Here is a 23,666-nt window from a genome sequence, read left to right as displayed (position 1 = left end):
TAAGACAAGGATTTGACTCTGTATAGTCTGGAGGAAAGAGGGGGAAGGAGGGACATGATCCGCACCTTTAAATATTTTAAAGGACTAAATAAGGTTCAAGAAGGAAGTTTTTTTTTTAATAAAATCTGAACACAAAGAAATATTAGAAGCAACATGAGAAAATATTACTTTACTGAAAGAGTAGTAGATGCTTCCAAACTTCAAGCAGAGGGCTATCCTAAGATCTATCCTAAGATAATAAGAAGGGAAATACTAAAAGAGCAGACTAGATGGACTCAATGGTCTTTTTCTGCTGACAATTTTCTATTTTTCTAAGCCAACAATTGTCCGTGCAAATAATTTTTTAAACGAATTAAAGTATTAAAGAAATCAGAAATAAAACAGAAATTGTTCAAAAAACTATTTTGTCCTTTGATAAACAAAAAAAAGTCAAAAAGTCTTAATATTTTTTCTTCAAATCCAATAACCTAGAAACTTCATAAAGCATAGATTCTGGATGGTGGTACATATTGTACGTCTTTAATTGGTTGTCTCATCAGAGCAACCACTGCATGGCCAGGGAAGCAGGGTGGACAGCACAGGTTTTAGTCAATCCAGCAAGAAAGGAAAACATGCACAAGGTCAAACATGGTATCTGAAGAACGTATGGGCAACACCCTCTCTTGAACACTAAAGAAACTTTTTTTTGCCCCAGCAGGTTGATAGAGGAGAAAATGCTTGAAATAGATAGTGCTTGGTGTTTGGTAAGGAAGAAAAGGCACAGGCATGCACCCTATAGGCCAGATCTGGGGAAGAGTGTCAGGGAGCAGGGGCTAGCTAGGAGCAGCATGCCAGTGGGCCTAGACAACCAGCCTTACAGTAACTAAGTATAAGCTAACAAGTGGCAGCTCAGGTGGTGGACTTGGGTTATGGTTGTATTAAATTGCTGGCCTTTTATCTGAAAGGCCTCCATGTAATACTAGAGATGAGCGAACCTCGAGCATGCTCAAGTCAATCCAAAACCGAACTTTCGGCATTTGATTAGCGGTGGCTGCTGAAGTTGGATAAAGCCCTAAGGCTATGTGGAAATCATGGATATAGTCATTGGCTGTATCCATGTTTTCCAGACAACCTTAGAGCTTTATCCAAGTTCAGCAGCCCCCGCTAATCAAATGCCGATCGTTCGGGTTCGGATCGACTCGAACCCGAACCAGGTTTGCTCATCTCTATGTAATACTACAATCTACCAAACTATGAGTACAGAGAGTCAATCTCACCCTGACAAAGTTACGGGGGTCACAGGAGTCTTGGGGATTTCTTTAAGTTTGGGCACCAAGTTTGGGACTGAGGATGCAAGCTCAGGGTACCCAAGCCATCAAGAAGGCCAGTGGTGCCTCCTTTAGTTGACATGATTGTCATTGGAGTCATAATGGACTCTTGTCTTCTTTCAACCTTATTAACTATGTTACTATATGTCCATTGTCTTTCTACTCTTTTTTTCTATTCCTAACAATGATGGAATATTTTTGGAATCCTACTGCAGCTTCTGCCAAACATGTATTGTATTGCCCCATCAATACTTTAGTCATGAAATATTAACAAAGAGTAGAAAGCTCGGATTACTTGTAGTGAAATGTTCCAGTGACCCCATTTACAGAGACAACAGAAGGGGACATTCACTTAGATGGCATTTTTTCAAAAGCTAACATGAGGTGCATAGGCAGTTACCAGATGATGCTAATCAATAGGGAGCTCTGGTGGCAGCACTTAGCATTGACGTTCTTGTTACAATCAATGGTCCCTTATAGTATTGGGCTCTTAAATTCTTTATTCTTTTACTGAGATAAAAAAAGTTGTTTAGATATTCTTCTTTATAGATCAAACTAAAAGATCAGACCAAAAAGAAGACGGGCTGCTAGTTTCTAAAGTGTTGTTTCAGTCAACTGGTAAAAGTTAGATTTATGCTGGGTATACAGCATATGTCTGGTCAGTACAGGAGCAGGGACTCCTGTTATTTAGAGGAGTCCCTGGTCCTGTACTAGAATTGTCACAGCAAATCAAAAAATTTTGATTTATAACGACCCTAAATTTTTTAAAAATTTTGCACTGAATCCGATTTGTTCTGAATTAATTTTTTGGTCTGTATTAATGGTCTGGGTGATTTTGATGGGTATATCTTTTGTTGTGCTGTATTTGATAGCAGGCTCAGTTGTTCTCCAATAAGCTGGTCTTATAGGTTGTTTCTACCCCTCTGTATAATAATATGGTTTGAATTGGGAAAAATGCTAATGATTGACTGCTGATACTTGTTCAATGCTTTAACGTCCTAGAAGAGTCACCCTTTTTAGTCTATTAATGAATTAGTCTCAGGATATTATAGATTACGGGTCACTTGTTGCTCCACGTTCTTTTCTGGGTTGTCTTGTTGGATGTCCATGTGGTTCTGTGCTTGCGGTTTTGTCGCTGTTTGGCTCTATTTCCATTCCTATTAATCTGTTATTTGCGGTTTTTCATTTATTTTAGGTATATTCTTATGTTAAAGGATGACAATATTGATGGCTTATGCTCTGTGTGGCTCCTGCAGGCCACAAGAGTCACGGCAAAACGGTGAAGGTGCCAAAAGTCAGCCCTAACCTATGAAGTATTGGAGGACTATCTTTATGTGTTCTTAGAGAATCCCATCCCTTTAAAGTGATACTGGCGGGGCTTCACGACCGATGTGCCACTTTGCCACTCCCACATCAGTGCCGTCGACCCCACTCCTTTGTGATGTCATTGATGTCTAGGCCCCAGCCCCTCTAGGTCGTGCCATTTCAATGGCCTAGACGCCGATGATGTCTTGGAGGGGTGGGGCCTATGGCGCCGATGTGGGCAGGGCTAAGTGGCACAGCGGTAGTGAAGCCCCGTCCAAGGTATGAGAACTGCAGAATTTAGGCTTTACAGCTGTATACAGAAGTCCTCATCCAGAAAGGGGGTGACAGTGTCACTTTAATTACTTTGCAGGTTTTGTCACCAAGATTTCTTGACGTTCTTCTTAGAATTGCACAATATCTCCAGCTGAGACAGATGGTCCCTGAGTGACTCGGCTGAAGGGTGTGAAGCGCTGGGACATGAAGCAGCAGGGGTGTCTCTGGTAATTGTCTCTGTAGAAGTATCTGTATTGCCGGCCTTAGCGTTGTTGGAGTTTTTTTTTGTTCATTATAAGTTTGGCCCTGGTCTCTAATATAATGAAACGTTTGTTCAGTTTCTTCTAAATTGTCGTCATTACCTTCTATTACATGGTGCTGTTATTTTATAGATTTATAGGATGTGTGATGTTACTTTCTATGTCTTTTATTCTGCTCAGTTGACTTATTGATGCCACCTGTTATTAGTTATAATAGTGCTCGACAGTGTGCCAGGAAGATGGATCCTGGAAATCTTCTAATACATTTGATTTTCTCAGGTCTTGTTCTTTAGAAGTCAAGTTCGCCAAAAGGGTTTCTTGGTTTTGTCTAACTGGGCATAACTTCTGGAGAGTGTGATCTCCAAGGTATCCGCTCCCCTGCTGTCCGAGGCTTGTGACCAGAGCTTTTATGGACATTTGCTTTGTTCTGACTTTCTTTTTCTAAATTTGGATTGTCTGCTTTATAAGGATATCTTGTTTTTGTTAAGTTTGCTCACTAGTAGGAATCTATCTATCTATCTGTTGCAGTGAAATGATAGAATCCAGGGATTTAATCAAATTGCGGGAAATGATGGAATGACCGCGCCATTCCATCATTTCCATAGGGATTTAGTTAAATCACTGACTCCTTTTAGGGAAAAGACGGAATGAACAATTAAGGAGTCGTCCGGCTCTATGTTTGGCGTTGGAGGTGGACTGGGGAGCGGAGCGGCACACTTCCCGGCTGACATTTGGCGGCGGGGGGAAATTCCCGGCAGGCATACGGTGGCGGAGGCAGACAGGGGGAGTAGAGCGGCACGCCTCCCCGGCAGGCATATGGCGGTGGGGCGGACAGGACCGGAGGCAGACAGGAAGCAGAGCAGCACACCTCCTGGCAGGCATACAGCATTGGGGCAGACGGGGAGCAGAGCGGTCGGGCGGGGGGAGCGGGGGGCACGTCGCAAGGTGGGGCAGACAGGACTGGTGACGGATGGTTAGCGGAGCAGCCGGGGGAGCAGGAGGCACATAGCAAGGGAAACAAGCGGAACGGGGAGCAGAGAGGCGGCAGAGGCGGACAGGGAGCAGAGCGGACAGGCCAACAAAGAGGCGATAAGGTAAGCGAATTATATGTCGCATGAGAAAATGATAGAGTTCATTCCATCATTTCCCTGAAAGGGGTCAGTGATTTGGTCAATTCCATCATTTCCCAGGATTTTATCAAATCCCTTAGTGATTTGATAAAATCCCTGATTCTATCATTTCACTGCAACATATCTATCTCTCTATCTATCTACCTCCCTGCACCCTCCCTGGTTGTCCTGTTGCAGCCTAGCTCATGTTAGTTATAAATATAGCTAGCTAGTAGAGATGAGCGAACCGGGTTCGGGTTCGAGTCGATCCGGTATTTGATTAGCTGGGGCTGCTGAACTTGGATAAAGCTCTAAGATTGTCTGGAAAACATGGATACAGCCAATGACTATATCCATGTTTTCCACATAGCCTTAGGGCTTTATCCAACTTCAGCAGCCACCGCTAATCAAATGCCAAAAGTTTGGGTTCGGATCGACTCGAGCATGCTCCAGGTTCGCTCATCTCTACTAGCTAAACATTTCTTGTCCTTTGTGTAATGTCCTATTAGATCTTTATGTTTGATATTGTGTGTTTGATATTGTGATAATATTTATGCTACAACGATAAATTGGCCCGAGATAAACGTACTTGTTTAACTAAAACCGTATGGACCTTCCGAAAAGTAGATGGTGCTTAAAGGTGAAGTCCAAGCTAAGATTTTTTTTCCAAAAGAGCCTGGGAGGAGGTCGCTGGTTCCCACTCAGACCAGAAAGCGGCTGGGGGATCGGCAACCAGAGCGGAGGACAGCGGACTCCATTGCTGGAGCTAGGAGGTAGGCAAATGTTGTTATGTTCAGCCACCTCCACCCAGGTTTTTTTGAAAAAAACAATCAGAGCCCAGACTTCTCCTTTAATCCTTTCCTAGACTCTCTTCAGGAGAAAGGTTAGAAGATAAATGCAAGAGAGTAAGAAGTGAGGAGATAGAGAGTGTCTATGGCACAGGTGTCAAACTCATGGCCCTTCAGCTGTTACAAAACTACAATTCCCGTCTACTTTGGCTGTCCAGACATGATGGAAATTGTTGAAGGGCTGTAAGTTGGACTACGAGGAAAAAGAGGAGATGTTGGACAAGAAGCTCACATCTCTAGATCTGCACCCCACAGTTGGGAATTGCACTATATTAAGACCACTGACTGAAGGCCAGTGAGAGAAAATGGATTTATTAGAGAATTTGTGTGCATCTGTTTTTATCTGTTTTTTCATTGACTCCCGTTGAATCTTTTTTTTTTCTTTTTTTTTTTTTATTTAATTCACAAAAATGTGGTCGCTAAAAAGACAGGTGTGTTTTTGTCCATTTTGTGATTTTTTTTTTATAATGGAAGTTAATGGGGGAAAAAAAATGGATCAATAGGATGCACACAAATACATTCTGTTTTTCATCTGTTTTTGTAATGAGATGGTGAAAAAAAAAAAACGGACTGCAGAAACGCAGTGTAAACCCAACCTAATACAAGTTTTCTGGCCTATTAACCAACACCAGAAATCTATCTATAAAATTAAAACAAATGAAAATTGCTTCATCATCCCTGTAATAAAATCCCTGGAGCGTTTCCCAAATTCTGAACGAGTTGTTTATAATAGTCTCTGATTTCAAGGCCACCGTTCCGGCCCAAAGACCATTCATGTCACCGTCTCAGCGCCTGTCACTTGCGGTTCCGTCCTGCGCATCAGATCCTCACAAAGTGAAGGTGCTCAGTGGAAACCAGTCTAAAGCGTTTAATCTATTATTAATCACTTAGCAGAGGAATGATAGGACTCGAGGGAGCCAGCGATATAAATATTTATGACCTTGTTAGCAAATGCTTTTTAAAGAGACAGCGGGAAGATACTTTGTGTTTATATTGCATGTCACTGTGCATAGACTTCATGTCATGTCACGGATCAGGGATGTTGTAAAGTGCTGCCGTTCATCATAGATGTCAGGATCTCTAGCATCTGCTCATCTGGAGGGAGAAGTCAACAGAGATGTCGAGGGTTATGGAGATATGGACACATTATATTATCGAGGCGGCGGCTGCTGCTGTCACGGGCCATGAGATAACGTGGCGGAATTGTATACTATGTAGTGGAAACTTACTGCACTATATTTATTAAAAAAAATGTGAAAAATTGGATGTTAAAGGGAATGGACCAAAAGATCCTCTGGTCATGTATGAGCAGACCAATGGTATTAAATATCCATGGTAGGTGGGTAAAGTTACGATATTAAAAAAAAGTGTACTCACCTTCTGGCAATTCCCTGCTGGTGATTTTTCTGACAATGCCAGTCCCACTGCTCAGTGATTGGCTGACTAGGCACTTCCTGACAGGAGAGGAAGGTCTAAGCAGTGGGCCGGCACTGTTGGAAGAGCACTGGTGAGGGATCGGCAGTGCTTACCTGTTTGTTTGTTTTTTTAAGTAGTTTTTTTAATGTTTTAGTTCCACTTTGATCATTTGTAAACATAAAGGGGGGCATTTACGAAGAGTCCGCCCGAGCCGTACGCCAGGGAGAAGGGTGCTGATTTGCCCCTTCTCCCTTGCGTATGCCTCCTGTACGCCCCGCTCGCCCGATGGGCAGACTAGGGGAGCTTGGGAGGGCATGAAAAGGCGGGAGGAGGCGTGCTCGCAGGCAAAAATCATGCTCCAAATCTTCCAGCAGGTGTAGATTTAGTACGCCAGACGCAGATCTGGCGCCTAGCCAGATTCACTAAGAGGTGTGCGCCTCTTAGTGAATCCTGCCAGGGAAAAGGGGGCAGGGGCCTTATATAAGACCACCGTACTTGTATGCTTGTCTTCATAAATTCCCCCCCCCCCCCCCCCCAAACAACTCCTCTCTGGATCAACCTTAAAAAAAACTAAAATGTAAAAAAAAAAAAAAGTTTTTTTTTTTACTTTACAAAAAATGAAAATAATAGTTATAACTTTTTTTTTTTTTAGAGTACATTATCCACAATATATTTTATGTTAATTTTTTTAAGAGAATTTTAGATCATAAAATGTAAATCATTTTCAGTTCAGTTTTTATTTATTTATTTATTAATAAATAAATAAATATTTAGAGGTAGTTAGGCAGTGTTTTTTATGTACAGTGGTACCTTGAATAAAGAGCATAATTTAGTTTCAGGACTGCGCTTGTAATTCAAAACACTCTTAAACCAAAGCAAAACTTTCCATGAGAAATTACTGATATGCAGACAATTGGTTCCAAACCCCAAAAATAATGATTTTGTATTCTGAATAACAGGTAAAACAAATGAAACAAAGATTTAGAAACAGCAGAATATGTGATATTATAAGTTACTGTACAGTACAGCAATCAGCATGTGGAGTATAATGTATAGTAACTGCATAAACCTTAAAAAACAGCAGCAGTTTGTAGATACAGGATGGAACTGCAGATCCCCATAATGCAGTAATGCAGGCTGCTGTCAGAGGTCTGTGTGGTCACATGACAGCAATGGGGAAGGGTGTGTGTGTTCAATCAGGAAGTGAGAATCACAGAGTTTTGCAGGAGGACAGTGACAGAAACTTGGAATGGAGAGGATGGGAAACACAAGGGCTGACAGAGACCGCAGGGAGCATAAAGAAATGAGCAGGGCATATGTTGGCACAGAAATGCAGTTCTCTCTGTTCAGGGAGAAAGAGGTTACAGAGATTACCCCCCACAGTCCTGTCCCTGATGTAAGCCCCAGCCTGAAGTGCATCTGCTGTGATTTGGAAGGTGAGGGAGACTACCTGGGTCAGGCTACAGTGCTGTAGACCCTGCTATGCAGACCATGCCCCTCCCCCACTCCCCCCCCCACCCAGTACAGGGAGCTCTTAAACCAAAGCAATGCTCTTAAACCAAGTTACTATTTTGAAAAACTGTGAGCTCTTCTCAATCCAAGTTACTCTTAAACTGAGGTACCACTGTATATCTAAACATGCATTAATTAAAGGGGTATTCTAAGTTGTAAGAAAATTGCAAGATAATGTGATAGTACTGCCTGAAACCATAAAGTCAACATATCTTTACCTTCCTCACTCCAGCCACCACAGTTCTACTAGAGATTGTCCTGTCACACGGTGCTTCTTGTATTTGGGCTCAACGCATACTCCCCCACTCAGCCAATCAGTGACTGCGGAGGGACACAGCTGCAGCCATTTATTGGCCCTGATGCACAAGACAACTTCAAATGGAAGACGTACTGGGTGACAGGACTGGCTATGGTAAAACAGCAGCAACTGGAGTACCAACACATTTTTTTTTTTAACTCATACTTCTCCTTTAATTATTATCCAAAAATTCTTCACTACAATATTATTATTGGTATTATTATTGTTTTTTCATTATTGGGATGTAGAATATGTTGCTACTATATAAATAAATTAGTAATAGTAGTATATTATTATTATTATTATTCGCTATCTGCATTTTCCCCCTGTTCATATGATGCTTTTTTTTTTTTTTTTTAAAGAAAGAACCAAAGCTATTTGTTTTTTATTTCCCTACATGTAACATCCCACATAAGGCATTGTGTTATACTGCACTATGATAAGACATATCGCTGTTTGCAATAACACACTGTACCCTGTGTAAGTACAGTTTAAGGGATTTTCCAGCCTCAGAAAAACATGGTTGCTTTGTTCCAGAAACAGTGCCACTCCTGTGCTTAGTTTAGGTGTAGGGTTTGGCAGCTTAATTCCATTGGAGGGAATGGACATGAGTTGTAATACCGCACACCACCTGGGGACAGGGGTGGCACTGTTTTTCAAAGAAAGTAACTGTGCTTTTCAAATACTGGACAAGTCCTTTAAAGGTTAACCCCCTCCCACCGCTCCACAGTAAATTAACGTTGCTGCAACCTATGCCTGATGCTGTAGCGACATTAATTTATGATCCAGGATGATACAGGCGCAGGAGCTGCGCCTGTGTCATCCGCGGCAGGTGCCGGCTATCAGTCATAGCACGACCGCAGCATCTATAGGGCTCCTGACAGAAATTCTCCCTCTACAGAGAGAGAATTCTCTGCCGGTGTCCAGTAGAGATGAGCGAACCAGCCGGATTTCTGGTTCGTATGAATCAGAAATCTTGACGACTGACTCCCGCTGTCTGTTCCCTCTGTGTAGCGGGTGGATACTGTACATCGTAAGGAACGCCTGGAAAAATGGAATACAGCCATACCGCTCATCTCTAGTGTCCAGCGGGGCTCTGCGAGGTGATCACAGAGCCCCGATGGTAGCCATGGAAACCGGAAGCCTTAGGCTTCCGGTTTTCTGGCCATGGAGGCTGGCGGGGGGGGGGGGGGAGGCAGTATGCTCGGCCGTGAGCTCTGCCCCAAGCCCTCTCTCCCCTGCCGCTGTCACATGATTGTAACAGCGGTAGGGGACAGAGGAGAGGGGGCAGACACAGGGACATCAGCTTATGGGATCATTATGATCCCATAAGCTGATATCCTAAAACGACCTGGGCATTGAGGAATCAATAACCCCGGGTCGTGAAAGGGTTAATTCCTGCATTTATGTTTCTGTTAACCCTTGATGCGATACAGTCAATTGTAGTCACATGATTTTTACTAGCTGCCTTTATACATCTTTTTTTACCATTTTTACTCATGACTTAGGCTCAAAATGCATTGGAGTCTTTTACTTGTTACTTTGATGCTATGAATAAAGTTGGAATTGTATACCTACCAGGCATATTAGGCATGTCCATCTTTGATTCTGAATCTTCCTTCCGCCGAACTCCTCAACATGTTTCCCCTGTAGTACTATGATGAAGGTAGAATTACCTCTTCTACAAACTAAATATCTTTCCAGCAGTCCTGGAGATACTGGCAGAATTAAATCATGATCCCAAATTTTATCACACTCTTTTTTTTAAAAAAACATTTTTCAAAATCCTAGCAGATGGAATTACCCTTTAAGAACAAATGATGATAAAACGGTTAACTTTCATCTCGCAATAAGACGTCTTCTGCAGTGAAACGAAGTTGTAAAAACTACAGGCAAAATAGGTTAATTTGCTTAATTTGTCCAGGCAAATATCCAGCAGAAAGTAACTGCAGGCACCCGTGATAAGAATGGAGTCATTTTGTAATTGTTAATTGATAATATAAATTAAAACAATGATATTTGCCTGAGGAAGTCGGAATTAGCCAGGGCAAAGGGAGCGGTAAGGAAAGAGGGAGAAGATTGCAGTGAGAAAATGACTAATTCCCCGATGCGGCTATCGGGGAGGAAAAGAAAAGCAGCTTTGTTCTCTTCTTCAGAAAGGAGACAGAGGATGTGGCTCCATCCTGTTGAGTCTATGGGAACATAAAGAGAGAGGCAGCTTTGAACTTCGCAGTGTGGTGCGCCAGTTTAGTCGATAGCCAGGAGAATATATTTGTATATAATTTATTATCGCTATCTGTATTGACACATAAAGTACCAGATATAAATCCTGCGGAGATAAAGAACCGGATTTAAAAAAATACAAACTGATAGAAAGGTTATCTGATAAGCACAGACAATACAATGTCAATTTAAGACTATACAGTATGTGAAGGCCCCCACGCATAGATTACAGAACATCAGTCAGAACATCGCAGATCATATTTGTCTGTAAGGCATCTGGATGCAGCAGGAGCCCTCCCCCACTGTTCTATCGGCAATGTAAATTATAAGCTCCAAAACTACATAAAACCAACCCCCCTTCAGCTACCTACTAACCTATATAGTGGAAAGGATGAGGAGGTTATTAGCACCTGTGTTGTCATCTGTCTTACAGGGGAATCCGTCACCATGAAAATGATACCTAAGGTATCAGCATCATGTTACCGAGCAGGAGGAGATGAGCTGATTGATATATAGTTTTTCCAGGATAACTTATCATTTGTTCTTGTAAATCTCTGCTCATTATGGGCCAAGTGGTCAAGTGGGTGGTCAATTATTCATTAGAGCCGCCCACTTGACAATTTAGCCTAGAATTAGCTGAGGTTTATATGACTAAAGTTATTCAAGAACTTTTCCCACAAAGCTACACTACCATTTAAAAGTTTGGGGTCACCCAAACAATTTTGTGTTTTCCATGAAAAGTCACACTTATTCACCACCATACGTTGTGAAATGAATAGAAAATAGAGTCAAGACATTGACAAGGTTAGAAATAATGATTTGTATTTGAAATAACATTGTTTTTACATCACACTTTGCTTTCGTCAAAGAATCCACCTTTTGCAGCAATTCCAGCATTGCACACCTTTGGCATTCTAGCTATTAATCTGTTGGGGTAAGCTGGAGAAATTGCACCCCACAATTCTAGAAGCAGCTCCCACAAGTTGGATTGGTTGGATGGGCACTTCTGGCGTACCATACGGTCAAGCTGCTCCCACAACAGCTCAATGGGGTTCAGATGTGGTGACTGCGCTGGCCACTCCATTACCTATGATAGAATACCAGCTGCTGCTTCTGCTGTAAATAGTTCTTGCACAATTTGGAGGTGTGTTTAGGGTCATTGTCCTGTTGTAGGATGAAATTGGCTCCAATCAAGCGCTGTCCACTGGGTATGGCATGGCGGTGCAGAGTGATGGCCTTCCTTATTCAGAATCCCTTTTACCCTGTACAAATCTCCCACCTTACCAGCACCAACCCCAGACCATCACATTACCTCCACCATGTATAACAGATGGCGTCAGGCATTCTTCCAGCATCTTTTCATTTGTTCTGCGTCTCACAAACGTTCTTCTTTGTGATCCAAACACCTCAAACTTGGATTCATCCGTCCACAACACTTTTTTCCTCTGTCCAATGTCTGTGTTCTTTTGCCCATCTTAATCTTTTTCTTTTATTTGCCAGTCTCAGATATGGCTTTTTCTTTGCCACTCTGCCCTGAAGCCCAAAATCCCGCAGCCGCCTCTTCACTGTAGATGTTGACACTGGTGTTTTGCAGGTACTGTTTAATGAAGATGCCAGTTGGGGACCTGTGAGGCATCTGTTTCTCAAACTAGAGACTCTAATGTGCTTATCTTCTTGCTTAGTTGTGCAACGCGGCCTCCCACTTCTTTTTCTACTCTGGTTAGAGCCTGTTTGTGCTGTCCTCTGAAGGGAGTAGTACACACCGTTGTAGGATATCTTCACATGGAATAGCCTTCATTTCTAAACAAGAAAAGACTGTCGAGTTTCAGATGAAAGTTCTCTTTTTCTGGCCATTTTGAGCGTTTAATTGACCCCACAAATGTGATGCTCCAGAAACACAATCTGCTCAAAGGAAGGTCAGTTTTGTAGCTTCTGTAACGAGCTAGACTGTTTTCAGATATGTGAACATGATTGCACAAGGGTTTTCTAATCATCAATTAGCCTTCTGAACCAATGAGCAAACACATTGTACCATTAGAACACTGGAGTGATAGTTGCCGGAAATGGGCCTCTATACACCTATGTAGATATTGTACCAAAAACCAGACATTTGCAGCTAGAATAGTTATTTACCACATTAGCAATGTATAGAGTGTATTTGTTTAAAGTTAGGACTAGTTTAAAGTTATCTTCATTGAAAAGTACAGTGCTTTTTCTTCAAAAATAAGGACATTTCAATGTGACCCCAAACTTTTGAACGGTAGTGTATATATCAATCTGATCAGTTTCTCCTGCTCTGTATCATCCTATTTTATAAAAAACCTAATATGCTAATCAAGACCTTGACTGTCAACTGGACAGTTTCCATTGCTCAGCTGTCAATAGGGAGGAGCTACAGGTTTATGCCTAATTTAGAGTACTTTTAAACAACCTATTGACTGCAACGCCATAGACTTTCATCACTGCTACCAATGGGGCGTAAGAATGAGGATCTCTCTGTTGAGCGTAAGTAGGGGAGGCTGCCCAGTAGACTAAAATAAATGGTTAGGAAAAAAGAGTGGGCAAATTTGTGCCTCCAAATGGATAATAATAAATTTTAAAAAAATTATGATAGATAGATAGATAGATAGAAGATAGATAGATAGGAGATAGATAGATAGGAGATAGATAAATAGATAGATTAGATAGATAGATAGATAGATAGATAGATAGATAGATAGATAGATAGATAGATATACAGGGTGGTCCAAAAGTAGGTGGACAGTATGTGTAATAGGGTTATGAAGGGGGAGGCTTATCAAACATGATGTAAAGTGAAACTGGCTCAGTTGCCCCTAGCAACCAATCAGATTCCACCTTTCATTTTCCAAAGAGTCTGTGAGGAATGAAAAGTGGAATCTGATTGGTTGCTAGGGGCAACTGAGCCAATTTTAGTTTACACCATGTTTGATAAATCTCCCCCTTCATAACCCTAATAAATATATATATATATATATATATATATATATATATATATAACATTTTCTTTCTATATCGCTTTCTGATCTGTATGCTGTAAGTCTCTCCTTAGCTCTCCCATTTCCCAGCATCCTCTGCTGGTTAAGTGCCCAAAGCCAACTATTGATTTACAGTATAAGAGATGTAATCTTTGCACTTCCCAGAATGCAGCAGTATCTCTAATTTGGAGAATAAATATCACAGAATACAATGCTGTATAGCTGATATCATTACAGGTATTCAGCTAAGTGGCTAATAGAAGCCTGGCAACATGCAGCTGACTAGTTCAAAGTGGTAACCAGCGGCATTCTAAATGTAGCTTTAAGCCAAAAACCCACAAAATTTAAGAATTTTTACATTAGAAAAGGTGCTTTTTTTTTAGCCCCATGTGGATACACCAGGAAGAAGTATAAATCCCCCCTTTATATTTCTTATCCCTCTTGAATCAACTTCTAGCTTTGGCTGAAAAAATTATATACTTCAGAAAATCTGCAGCTTTTCTGCAACGTGTCCTCATCCTTAGCTGTGCAGACATCGGAAGCCTCTAGCTGACTAGCTGACAGTACCAGATTATGCAAGGACACACCCCATTGACAAATGCATTGTTAACACCCAGTTGTCAATTTATTCATTTATTCAGTAGGGCACATCAAGTTAAATATCTAGGGTAAATTCACATGGGCGGATCCGCCGGGAGTCTCACGCACGAAATCCACAGCTAATCCGCAATACACAAATTAATAAGAAGAAGAATAATACGTGTATTGCGGATTAGCTGCGGATTAGCTGCGGATTTCGTGTATGAGACTCCCGGCGGATCCGCCCGTGTGAATTTACCCTTATGCAAATTAAATTACCAAACTTGTCTCCTTCTGATATGCTGCTCTCTTCCCTACCTTCTTGACAATTTGTTGTCTAGGTTAATAACCATCACTCTACTCTTAAAGCAGTGGTCTTGTAAGTATATAGCTATAATACTGTATATATATATATATATATATATATATATATATATATATATATATATTACATATTTATCTCCCAGTTGCCCCTAGCAACCAATCAGATTCCACCTTTCATTCCTCACAGACTCTTTGGAAAATGAAAGGTGGAATCTGATTGGTTGCTAGGGGCAACTGAGCCAGTTTCACTTTACACCATGTTGGATAAATCTCCCCCTATATGTCTACATTATGAAAAAATATGCACAACCAGACCAATGCTTTTAGAGCAGAGTGGCGGTCAGTAGCCTAGACAGTAAGGGACAATAGGGGAAAAAGAGTAGAGGAGAAGACATAAATGTATTTGCAGAAATATTTAAAGGTGTATTCTAATCTCAGCTAATATAGTTATACCTGTAGGGCTTGTCAAGTTAAATATTTTTGCGAATATCCTTTACCTCATATGTTGCTCTTACAGATCATTGTCTAGGTGACCGAACACCATTCTGCTCTAAAAGCAGTGGTCTGGCTGGTGCATATATATAGGTATAATGTATAGAGACATAGGAGGACATGTATTAAGACCAACTTTTTTAGCACCAGTCTCTAGAGAGTCTAGGCATAATGACTCTACATAAATCCTGTGCGCACCGTGCCACCGGAGCCCCTGTTACCATGGAGACACATAGGTCTGCATGGTAGCTGTAGATAAGAATTAGAAGAGTTTAAATTAAAGAGAAACTATCAGCAGGTATAAATGTAATCCTGTGGCTGTCTGGAGCACTGATCCGACCCTGACTGGCCCAACCCTCTTAATGATTATCAATGGTGTGGGCCATCTAGAGGTTAATTGGATTGGCGCTCTGGGTTAGGGGCAGTCCTCTAAATGGCACCAACTGAATATAATATTTTATCAAAACTGCACAGAAACAGCACCAAGGATGAAGGTAAGAGACATACCTTCCTCCTCGGCGCCCCGTGCGCAATAAGGAGCTATCAGCAGGTTAGATTCCTTTAACCTGCTGATAGATCCCCATTTAGGGTATGTGCACACTTCAGAAAAATGACGGAAAATGTGTTGTGGAATCCGCCGCTCACGCCCGCTTGTTCATTCTTTGGACAGACGACGGAATCCACCTGTGCATAGAACGGAGTCTATGACATGGGCTGAGACGAGCGCACCGCAGTCCGCAAGCAAGCACGAGCGTCGGATTCCGCAACGGATTTTCTGTCTATTTTCCAAAGTGTGCACATACCCTGAAGCTATTGCAAAGTTATTTCAGCCTTCAGGTTACATACATTTGAGCAACAATGGAAACCAGACCACTGCTTTTAGAGCAAAGTGGTGGTCGGTGACCTAGAGAATGAGACAGGAGAGGAGAAGGAGACAAGTTCTATAAATGAATATAGTTGCAATTTTTTTTTGTCTTGACGAGTCCTACAAGTATAATTATATTAGTTAAGATGGGAATACCCGTTTAAAAGAGGTGGCCAGCCAAAAACTTTTTTTTTTTTCAAATCAACTGGCGTCAAAGTTATATAGATTTGTAATTTACTTCTATTAAAAAATCTCAAGTCTTCCCATACTTATTAGCTGCTGTATGTCCTGCAGGAAATGTTTTATTTTCAATTTGACACAGTGCTCTCTGCTGACATCTCTGGCCGAGACAGGAACTTTGTCTCGGTTTTCTATGAATCCCCATAGAAAACCTCTCCTGCTCTTGACAGTTCCAGTCTCGGCCAGAGGTGGCAGCAGAGAGCACTGTGTCAGACTGAAAATAAAACATTTCCTGCAGGACATACAGCAGCTAATAAATATGGGAAGACTTGAGATATTTTTAATAGTAGTAAATTACAAATCTATATAACTTTCTGATATCGGCTGATTTGAAAGAAAAAGTTTTTTCGCTGGACAACCCCTTTAAGACAGAACGCTGCATGCCATTCCAGGGTTCATGTATATATAATTGCTTATCTAAACATTTTGTTATCAGTGTATTTTATCTCACCTGGCTTTTTTTTTTTGTTGTTGTTTTTTTAGCACTGCAGGAAAGGTGTTTTTTTTTTTTTTTTTCTTTACTTTTCCCTCTCATTGATCTACAAAGGTGCGAATGTTGTGAACTGACTTGTGAATGAGGCAGGTAAGGGGGGAAGAATGTTTGATATGTGGTGGGCACCGGCATCTTCCAGCCGTGATTTGCATTAGATTACTCCATAAGTAGTGGAGCAGGGCGCAAGGGCAAAGGAGCCAAGAACAAAGATGATCAAAGTATCTGTGAAGTGTACACCGGTACCAATACCATGCAGAATTCTGACATTGTCTTAATGATAACCCTCCCTCAATGTCACAGCGGAGGAGAGGGATTACGTGTGCCGCCGAACTGTTGTTTTTAGGAGGGTTGAAAGAGTGTTGGAATGATTCTTTGTGACCTGCAGAGAGGAGCTTGAACACTACATCAAAAGGCATCAAACAGCGGAAGAAAAAAAAAAATCAGGCCTCAAACTGTCTTTGTAAAATTACCATCCTTTCAATCTTTCAGCCGAGGCTTTGATACCCTTCCAAGTTGTAAGTAGATCTCATTCCCCCTCCTATGACGGGTGAAGGAATGCAACCATATCATTAGATTGCACTTAGCTTTACTTAGACAACTTGCTGACAATATGCCTTAAGGTGCATTGCGGGCCCTTTCCCACTGCTGATACATTCATATCAATGAGAGGAATGTTAAATAGCATGTTAAGCAGTGTTTGACATCAATAGGTATCAAAATGTCTACATGAAGGGGTAGCAGGGCTGCGACACCGCTCGGCGTATCATCGGGATTGATGATATACATCAGACGTCAAGGAGCTTCCTGTTATGAAGACATTAACGTTCATATGATATAGGTGTCCTCATCTGGTTTCCATGGTGGATTTATGACAACATTAGTGATGAGCGAATAGTGAAATATTCGATTATTCGATATTTGTACGAATATCTCACGAATATTCGAATGTTCAATTGAATATTCGATCCCATTAAAGTCAATGGGAACAAGTATTCGATTATTGAAAAACATCTATTCGACCACTTGGAGGCAACAACCGGAAGCTGGGGGATTTGAACGCTTATCGAATATTTATCGAATATTCGGCGAACTATCCGTTAATATTCGATAGATCGAATACCTTACTATTCGATCGACTATCTATTCGATCGAACAGTATTCGCTCATCACTAGACGACATCTTGCTGTGTATAAGAAACTATTTCGGCATGGGGGGTTACATACAATATAGGGAAGTTTTTGACTGAGATGATTATATATTGTCAAAGGATGACAATGACATTGAGTTAGGAGAAGGATGAAAAAAGTTTAACCACCACATTTTATAGCTCCCGGAATATATGGGGTTAAGAGAATGTCTACCTTTAAAATTTTTAAGCATTTCCATGGTAACAGACTACAAACACGTCCTATGTAGTCTGATATTGCTATCCATTTAAAACCTACTTATTGTAACCAACCAAAGGCTAGTAAGTAGGGATGGTCCGAACCCTCCGAGGTTCAGGTTCATATGAACCCGAACGCTCGGCATCAGATTCCCGCTGTCTGCCCGCTCCGTGGAGCAGGTGGATCCAGCGGGAGGACCACCTGGAAAACTGGGATACAGCCTATGGCTATTGCTGTATCCCAGTTTTCCAGGTGGTCCTCCCGCTGGATCCGCTGGAGCGGGCAGACAGCGGGAATCATTACCGAGAGTTCGGGTTCGTATGAACCTGAACCGAACTTGGTTCGGACCATCCCTACTAGTAAGACATAGGGGACAAATGGGAAAGTGACTGAAGAATCAGACTACACAGGGTCTGTTTGTAGTCTGTTACCATAGAGACACATAGGACCAAGCCAAGCATGTATATGAGTGTGGGGGGGGGGGGGTTGAGAGAAATAGCTGTGAGCCAATTAAGCATTCAACCGACATGTCAAAGTAAATGACCAGCTTTATACTGAGTAGGTTAGTAAACATATAGGATAGATAGAAGAAAGTAAGGCTGCAGGATCTGACTACATAGGGTTTATCTGTAGTCTGTTACCATGGAGATGCGTAGGTCTGTATGGTAGCTGTAGACAAGAATTAGAAGATTTTAAATTAAAGGGGTTGTCCAGAAAAAAAAAATTCTTTCAAATGAACTGGTGTCAGAAAGTTATATAGATTTGTAATTTACTTCTATTTAAAAATCTCAAGTCTCCCCATACTTATAAACTGTTGTATGTCCTGCAGGAAGTGTTGTTTATTTACATTCAGAAACAGTGTTCTCTGCTGACATCTCTGGCTGAGTCAGGAACTGTCCAGAGCAGCAGCAAATCCCCATAGAAAACCTCTCCTGCTCTGGACAGTTCCTGACTCCACCAGAGATGTCAGCAGAGAGCACTGTGTCTGAATGTAAATAAACAACATTTCCTGCAGGACATATAGTAGCTTATATGTATGGGAAGACTTGAGATTTTTAAATAGAAGTAAATTACAAATCTTTATAACTTTGTGACAACGGGTGATTTGAAAGAAAAAAAAAATTCGCTGGACAACCCCTTTAAGGCTATGAAAATCAGCTTTCATGTTACATACATTGGAGAAGCAAAGAAAGTAATTGTGAAACTGTAATGACTAAATGAGCTTACTGCTTATATATGGTACCAGATAAAGTCTGAAGGCATAGATATGGCATCAGAACCAAGCCTGCAGCAGTTAAAAATTTTTGCCAAGCTCTACTACTCTACTCTACTATCCGTTTCATAAGAAAGGGATGGAAACAGCTTTTCTTCTCAAGGAAAAGGAACTGACTTTCAAGCACCATCTATAGGTGACTACCGTGAAAGTCATTTTCAGACTTCATTAAGGACTTTGAAAAAGTAATCGTCATCTGAAACCAGAACATTGCAGGGCCCTTGTTACTATGACCTGAAGGATTGGTAATAAGAAATTAACTTTTTGGAAAAATATTGTGGGATTAATCAATGATGGTTTAACCTTAGGATAAGATATGAATGTGGGATCAGTGTTGGTCCCAGAGACCCCTAACCACTTCAATATTAGTGGTTGACTCTAAGCAGAAGTCATCAGTGGATCACTATAGTATAGAATACTGGAAAACCACTTTAAGGCAGCTTTACTCAAGCCTAAGATGGTCACCTTCTTGTATCCATCACAAATCCCTATCATACTGTCAGTTTGGGTCATGTTATAGTGACGTGTCAAAAGAGTTTAACACACCTCTCTCCCCATTTTGTGCCTATGGGTGCAAGACAGTCCCATAGATTTACTGTGTCGTAACACACAGGGCCAGGAGAGAATGTATTGAGCGCTGACTTTTCCCTGATCGGTTATTTCTGAACATGCAGAGTCCAACCCATACATACTTAGTTGTTAATATTTCTAATGATATAAGTGGTCTTTTAATATAAACATTTAAAGGTGGCCTTACACCTTCAGTAACTGTCTATCTCTCCTGTCCTCCCCATACTCAGGAATGTTTGGCATCGCCAATCGATTCTGTGCTCTCTATGGGGAGCAGATTGTTAAGCCACCGCCAGACTTCTCTCTGTGAGAACAAAGGGGTCGGGCAGTGTTTTTTTCACCATGCCTAACCCCTATATCCACCGACATCATCTGTCATTTAGCACCTTACACCATGAGTGACGGTTTCAGCCCACAAAACTATAAAATGTATGGGCACTTTGGGGTGGCAAAAAGCAGATTTGGCAAAGGAAAGTGATAGAGAGAGATTTATCAAACATGGTGTAACGTGAAACTGGCTCAGTTGCCCCTAGCAACCAATCAGATTCCACCTTTCATTCTCCAAAGAGTCTGTGAGGAATGAAAGGTGGAATCTGATTGGTTGCTAGGGGCAACTGAGCCAGTTTCACTTTACACCATGTTTGATAAATCTCCCCCATAGACTAGAGAAATACTGGTTGTGAATTTGAGAATGAAACATATCACCAATGACCTTTTGGACATTTTCAAAAGGATTTACATTCCTTGTCAGAATTTCTAGTTGATATTATATTTTATACTATCCTGCTGAGGAACAGGAAAATATATGATGCTGCCCTTAAAATTCTGTACCATCTATTATTTTTGTAAAACTTTTTTCCCTAAATTTAAAGGGCTACACTTGCAAAAAAAAAAAAAAAACTGGTGCCAGAAAGCTATATAGGTTGGTAATTTACTTCAGTTTAAAAAAACTCACGTCTTCCACTACTTATCAGCTGCTGTATGTCCTGCAGGAAGTGGTGTATTCTTTCCAGTGTGACAAAGTTCTCTCTGCTGCCACCTCTGTCCATGTCAGGAACTGTCCAGAGCAGTAGGAAATCCGCATAGAAAATCGTTCCTGCTTTGAAAGGTAGGTGGCAGCAGAGAGCACTGTGTCAGACTGTAAAAAAATATACCACTTCCTGCAAGACATACAGCAGTTGACAAGTACTGGAAGATAAGATTTAAAAAATATATATATATATATAACTTTCTGTGAGAGTGCCCCTTTAACTATAGCTGCTTGTCTCAATACACATGAAACGTTAAGGAAGGACACATCTATATTTGAAAACCTCAACGGCATTCCACCAGTTCGCAATGTCAACAATTCACAACACCCTCAATAAAACTGGACAATAATAATTTTTTTTTTTTATTAATAACAAAAAACATGCATGTGAAGAATAAAAAAAAAAAGTAATGCCAGGTCATCTGCGGTATAGTACTGTATGTATTCACATCTTCTGTGTAGTCAGAACTGTCATTGTAATGTTGAAGACAAATGAAAGCCATTAAGCTTTGGTCAGTAGGGACAAAAACATTACTTTTGAAGTGGCGGTCTATGAGTCATTTATATATATTTTAAACCCATCTCGGTTATCAAAGAGATGGATGGTTACACAATAAAAGCTAAAATCGGGATTAATTGCTTTTCAGATCTGGTAGTATTTGTTTTATTGTATCTACATGGCTGAATACTTTCTATTTCTGTCATTTCAAAAAGAAAAAAAAATATCAGCGTGTGAGTTAATCATCAGAAAATAATAGCAAAAAAAGGCTTAAAAAAGGACAAAAATATAATAGGACAATAAATCTAGAAAATGTATGACTGCAAATTTATTGGTCTACCATCTTGTGGACAAGCACCCTTCTCCTGTCTACATTTTTGCGTCTGCCCCTTCTAAAGATTCAGGCCTCTTATTGCTGATAAAGTGGTGGAGGAGAATTTTATTTTATTTTTTTTCAAATTTATAAAAAAAATCTAAAAAAAATGATATGTATGAAATACTGTGCAGTGTTGGATTTCTCGGCGTAAAAATAAAAAAGAAAGTCATACTCACCTACCCTAATCCCCTGCAGCTGCCGTTTGGATGGTTTCTGATCTTCGCTGCTCACTGACGCTTCCTGATTTCTGTTATGTTAACCTTATATGCCCAATCAGTCAGGTGGGATACTGCTGTAAGTAGTTGAAACCAGAAGCATTGGAATGAGAGCGGCAGGGGATCAGGGTAGTTGAGTATCACCCTTTACCACTTTACCAATTGTTAATATTTTGCTGAGGCTCTAGAACCCCTTTAATGAAAGCAAAACCCACCAATTTTGGGTCCAAGTCACCATATATAGTATATAGTGGTGTCCTGGCTCTCAACATGCTCAAATGTGCATTGTCATGTTAAATAAAAAAAAAAAATTGACACAGCACTGGGAAATGTCAAAAGTTTCGATAAGTCAGGGTCTCATGGATAAGACTTCCACAAATCCATGTGTGCGTGTGGATATGGGTTGAGAAATATAGCTGTTAGACAAATGAACATTTAGCCAACAGCTATCTGAAGTACATGCCCAGCATTACACTCATTATGTTAGCAAACTTAATGGGAAGGTAGAAGGGGCTCAGACTACACAAGATATATTTGTAGTCTGTTGCCATGGAGAAGCATTGAAAATATATTCATTGTAAGCATTATGTTAAGCAAAACTGAAACAAATGTAGTATATGATGATTTCTACCTTGCTTATAACAAATACATAGTACATTATATACCAGACTTATGTACAGCTTATTGACCCCCGTTATCTCCTCTCAGTTTGTTCACAGTTCGCCAAGGGAGTGTATGCCATATTTGGATTCTATGATCGGAAGACGGTCAACATGCTGACATCATTCTGCGGTGCTCTCCACGTTTGCTTTATCACCCCCAGCTTCCCCGTAGCCACATCCAACCAGTTTGTTCTACAGCTCAGACCGGAACTTCAGGATGCTCTTATTAGTGTTATAGAATATTACAAGTGGAAAAAGTTTGTATACATCTACGACGCGGACCGAGGTAAGATGTGCCTGGTTTAGAGTCTGACATATAGTAAGATAATAATCATTAGAGGAATAAAAGATCCAATAGACTTAGTATATAATAGAATATAGAGTATATAGTAGCTGGCATATAAGCAATTTATATGTATATAAAAAATGTACTCCAAGATATATTTATAGGAATAATATGACTATAACTCAATCAAGTTATATGATGTTCATATGTTCTACCATAAGTTCCCTTTGCATACTCTTGTTCTGGCTTTTATAGACAGCACAGCAACAGTAAGCACTTACCTGCTGCTGCTCAGATGAAAAGGAAGCCTTGATTTACCTTTTCATAGACAATGCAGATTATTTGGAGAATGGAGAAAGCCTAAGGTTGCATGTTACACAGCCCATAGGGGGTCTTTCCTTCTCCTTCTCTGTTTAGCACATGCTCAGCCCAATCCCTGGTCTTCCTGTCACTAAAGACAGATTTCCCCTAACAACAGGCAGTGGACAGCAGATGACACGGAAGGGAGACATCTAGTGGCCAAGACATTAGGGGGTTTTTTCCTGGTTACACTAAGCACTTACCTGCTGCTTCTCAGATGAAAAGGAAGCCTTGGTTTACCTTTCATGGACAACACAGATCATCTGGAGGATGAAGAAAGCCTAAGCTTGCATGTTACACAGCCCATAGGGACTCTTTCCTTCTCCTTCTTTCTTTACACATGCTCAGCCCAATACTCACATCCTGTGTTCTACCCTGGTCTTCCTGTCACTAGAGACAGATTTTCCCTAACAACAGACAGTGTTGTGCAAAAGCTTTGGCTGTTTTTGGCTTCCCGACCACTTCCAGC

General features: G+C 40.9%; 1 protein-coding gene across 4 annotated transcripts in view; it reads left to right on the top strand.

Annotated features, from left to right (window-relative positions):
* GRIA1 (glutamate ionotropic receptor AMPA type subunit 1) overlaps window positions 1-23,666 on the top strand; it is a 181,068-nt gene that overhangs the window by 74,737 nt on the left and 82,665 nt on the right. For all 4 annotated transcript variants that reach the window (XM_069969098.1, XM_069969099.1, XM_069969100.1 and 1 more), the window contains exon 2: window positions 22,598-22,837. In XM_069969098.1, coding sequence (XP_069825199.1) covers window positions 22,598-22,837 — 240 coding nt within the window. The remainder of the gene's footprint in view (window positions 1-22,597; window positions 22,838-23,666) is intronic.

Source organism: Dendropsophus ebraccatus, chromosome 1, assembly GCF_027789765.1.
Source record: "Dendropsophus ebraccatus isolate aDenEbr1 chromosome 1, aDenEbr1.pat, whole genome shotgun sequence".
In the NCBI taxonomy this organism is placed as follows: Eukaryota; Metazoa; Chordata; class Amphibia; order Anura; family Hylidae; genus Dendropsophus; species Dendropsophus ebraccatus.
This window is presented reverse-complemented; position numbering and strand designations above follow the sequence as displayed.